General features: G+C 55.9%; 1 protein-coding gene across 1 annotated transcript; it reads left to right on the plus strand.

Annotated features, from left to right (window-relative positions):
- Positions 1-341: 341 nt before the first annotated feature.
- On the plus strand, positions 342-2,753 carry CALHM1 (calcium homeostasis modulator 1; the record flags this gene model as incomplete). Its single annotated transcript, XM_082486464.1, has 2 exons — positions 342-890; positions 2,286-2,753. 2 exons carry the CDS (start codon positions 342-344, stop codon positions 2,751-2,753), a joined length of 1,017 nt encoding a protein of 338 aa, XP_082342590.1.
- Positions 2,754-3,241: the final 488 nt, after the last annotated feature.

The following is a 3,241-nucleotide window of genomic DNA, read 5'->3' on the forward strand; positions in this document are numbered from 1 at the left end:
TGGTGACCAAGGATACTGCAGAAATGGGGACGCGGAGAAGAACGAAGCCAGATTTAGCAAAGCAGAAACAACCCAGGTCCCTCAGACCCAAAGAAGAGCAGAAAACAACCCAGGTCCCTCAGACCAAAGAAGAGCAGAAAACAAAATCTGAACTTTTGCAAGCAGCAAAATCAGCAGGAAAAAGTGTTTTCATTTTCTGGTTTAAATATTGGGGCTGTAAGAGTGTGTATCTGAATCAGAGACTTCTTGATGCCCATATTTGAAGTGGGGGGCTGAAAGAATGAAGTAAACCGAGGCCACAGCTTAGACCCCAGTGGGGGGAGGAATCACATCAAGGGAAGATGGACAAGTTTCGGATGATCTTCCAGTTCCTCCAGTCCAACCAGGAGTCTTTCATGAACGGTATATGCGGGATTATGGCCCTTGCCAGTGCCCAGATGTACTCAGCCTTTGATTTCAACTGCCCCTGCTTGCCACACTACAACCTGGCCTATGGGCTGGGCATCCTCCTGGTGCCCCCCTTCATCTTGTTCCTGCTGGGCTTTGTGTTGAACAACAACGTCTCCATGCTGGCAGAAGAGTGGAGGCGACCCCAGGGCCAGCGAGGGAAGGACCCAGCTGTCCTGCGCTACATGTTCTGTTCCATGGCACAAAGGGCCATGATCGCCCCGGTGGTCTGGGTCTCGGTGACGCTGCTGGATGGCAAGTGCATCACCTGCGCCTTCTGCACCTCGGTGCCTGTGGAGACCCTGGGCAACGCCAGCCACCCCAGCCTCTCCCAAGGGGAGATGAAGCGGGTCCTCGCCCGCATCCCCTGCAAAGAGATCTACGATGGACAGGAGTTCATCGACAATGAAGTGGCCATCAGGTACCTGCGCTGCATCTCGCAGGTAAGATGCGTCATGGCTGTGCCCTCGCTGGCGTCTTGGGATTAGGAACTGCCAGCCTTAGCTCTTCCCTCGAGGGAATCTCCTTTTGAAATCAAGCTGCAGGAGGAGAGACTGGTGAGTTCGCAGGAGTTCAGACTCAGCTCCAGAGAGTTATGCCACCAGCATGGTGCAGAGACTGAAGCTGATAATTCGGTCCCCCCTCCTGCCTGGGCAGCCTGGGGCTGCAGGGCAGCAGTAGATGGCCAAGCTGTATGCAGAGATTCATTTAGAGCAAGTTCAGAAGGGGCTGATATGGATGTTACTGCCTGGCTGGTGGGCTGTCACCCCCTCCCGTAACCCACCGGTTGCCTGTGCTTGCTCTTGCTGCTTACAGTGTGTGCAAGCAATGGGCTGATAACCATCTATGCCACTTGCCTCTGCCACTTGCATGGAAACAGCCAGCGTGTGCTTATTAACCACCCCAGGGAACCATAAATGAAGAAGTGCCACTAACCGTTTGTCCTGTGCTTAATTCCTCTCAAGCCCTCTGCTTCTGGACACGTTGGACCCACTCTGGTCACTCATGTCCTCCTGTTTAAAAGCAGCTCATCTCCCTGACCTCCTTAGGGCAGACAGGAATTATTATCCGCAGTTTAAGAGAAACAGAGGCACGGGGACTTCTCCAAAGACACAAAGCAGATTTTCCTGGGTAGATCCTAGTGCCAGGAAGCACTGGGACTGCAAAACAAGAGGTGTCACCTAGATACCCCCCCTCCCAGCTGCTCTGTTAAGGGGCTGCATTTACAGTGGGGTTCACCTTCGCAAGCTCTGTCTGCACAGTCCCAACAGCAGCCGGAGCTGAGACCAATGGTGAAAAAGACAGACCAGTCCTGGCTCTGCCCTCATCTCACCCTTCCTGTCAGACCCCATTAACAGGGGAGCCTGTCTCTGCTGCTCACCCATGGTAGATGTTACTAAGTCCAACAGCTCAGGAAAAGGGTTAGGCAGCTGCATAAACCCGGGGAGTATCTGGAATGATGTTAGCTGCAAGTTAGAGGGCACAGACTATCCTCAACCCAGGTGAGGCACGGCCGTATCGGAGGCAGGACCAAGGGCTGGGTGCAGGACTCAGTCTGGTGTTATTCATGGTCACTGCCTACTGATGCCATACGCGGCGAGAAGTGCAGAGGCGCTGCCTATGTGGGTGCGTCAAACAACGTTTCAGCGCAGATGCACTGACATGGTACGTCGGGTCTTCTCATCCAGCTTTGCAATGTAAATGCAGCCAAATGTCAAATGGCCCAAAGTGCTCCCAGGCTCGTTCGCAGCCTGGGAGGCTCCTGCTAGCTGGTGGGAAGTGGTGGGCGCGTGCTCTGCCTGCCTGTGACAGGTCCGGTTCCCCCCTCATCCCTGCAGGCTCTGGGCTGGTGCTTTGTGCTGCTGATGACCACACTGGCTTTCTTGGTCAGATCCCTCCGGCCCTGCTTCACCCAAGCTGCCTTCCTGAAGAGCAGGTATTGGTCCCACTACATCGACATTGAGCGCAAGCTGTTTGATGAGACGTGTGCGGAGCACGCTAGGAGCTTTGCCAAGGTCTGCATCCAGCAGTTCTTCGAGGGCATGAGCACGGACCTGGCGGCCGCTCACTGCCACCCACCCATGAAAGCCCCTGCAGATGTGGGAGAAGCTGCTGAGAAGCTCCTGGGCATCACCGACCAGAGCAGCATGAACGTGGCTCTGAAGAGCTGGCACAGGTGCAAACCCCCACTGCACCTCCACCCACCTACCTTCTCCAGTGGCAATGGCTGGGCAGGGGAAAAGCAGCCCCCCGCGCACCTCCCTGCGCCCCGAAGGGAGATGGCTGCCTACTACAGCCGGGTGTGAGGGGACGCAGAGCTATGCAGAGGCAGAGCCACACTTTTGGGAGAGGGGCTGCAGAGAGGGCAGGCAGGTGGGTGTCCGACCCAGGCAGAGGCAAGCGCCAGCACCACGGGGGCTGCAGGGGGACAGGCACCCAAAGGGCTTGGCGGTGCCGGCGCAGTCCCATCTGCTCCCAAATCCAATCCCACAGCATTGGCAATTCAGGCAACGAATTTTGTACTGAGCGGGACGGCCACTCAAGGTCATGATGGATGAGCCCCGGGATGTTGAAGGGCGCAATGTGGCAGCTGGACAGACGTGCCATTCGTCCCACACCACCAAGCATCAGGTTTGTGTTGTGGCAGTTGCCAAGGCAGACACTACCAGATCTGCAAAACTTCTTTTCTTTTACCACTCGCTCAGCACCCAGCAGCAGGCGTGGGTTTAGGCAGTATTAACAACGCCCTGGTGGGGAAACAAGCTGAGGGTGCCCCTTTCTCACACCAAGCTGT

This window comes from Vanellus vanellus, assembly GCF_965231255.1.
Source record: "Vanellus vanellus genome assembly, chromosome: 7".
Classification (NCBI taxonomy): Eukaryota; Metazoa; Chordata; class Aves; order Charadriiformes; family Charadriidae; genus Vanellus; species Vanellus vanellus.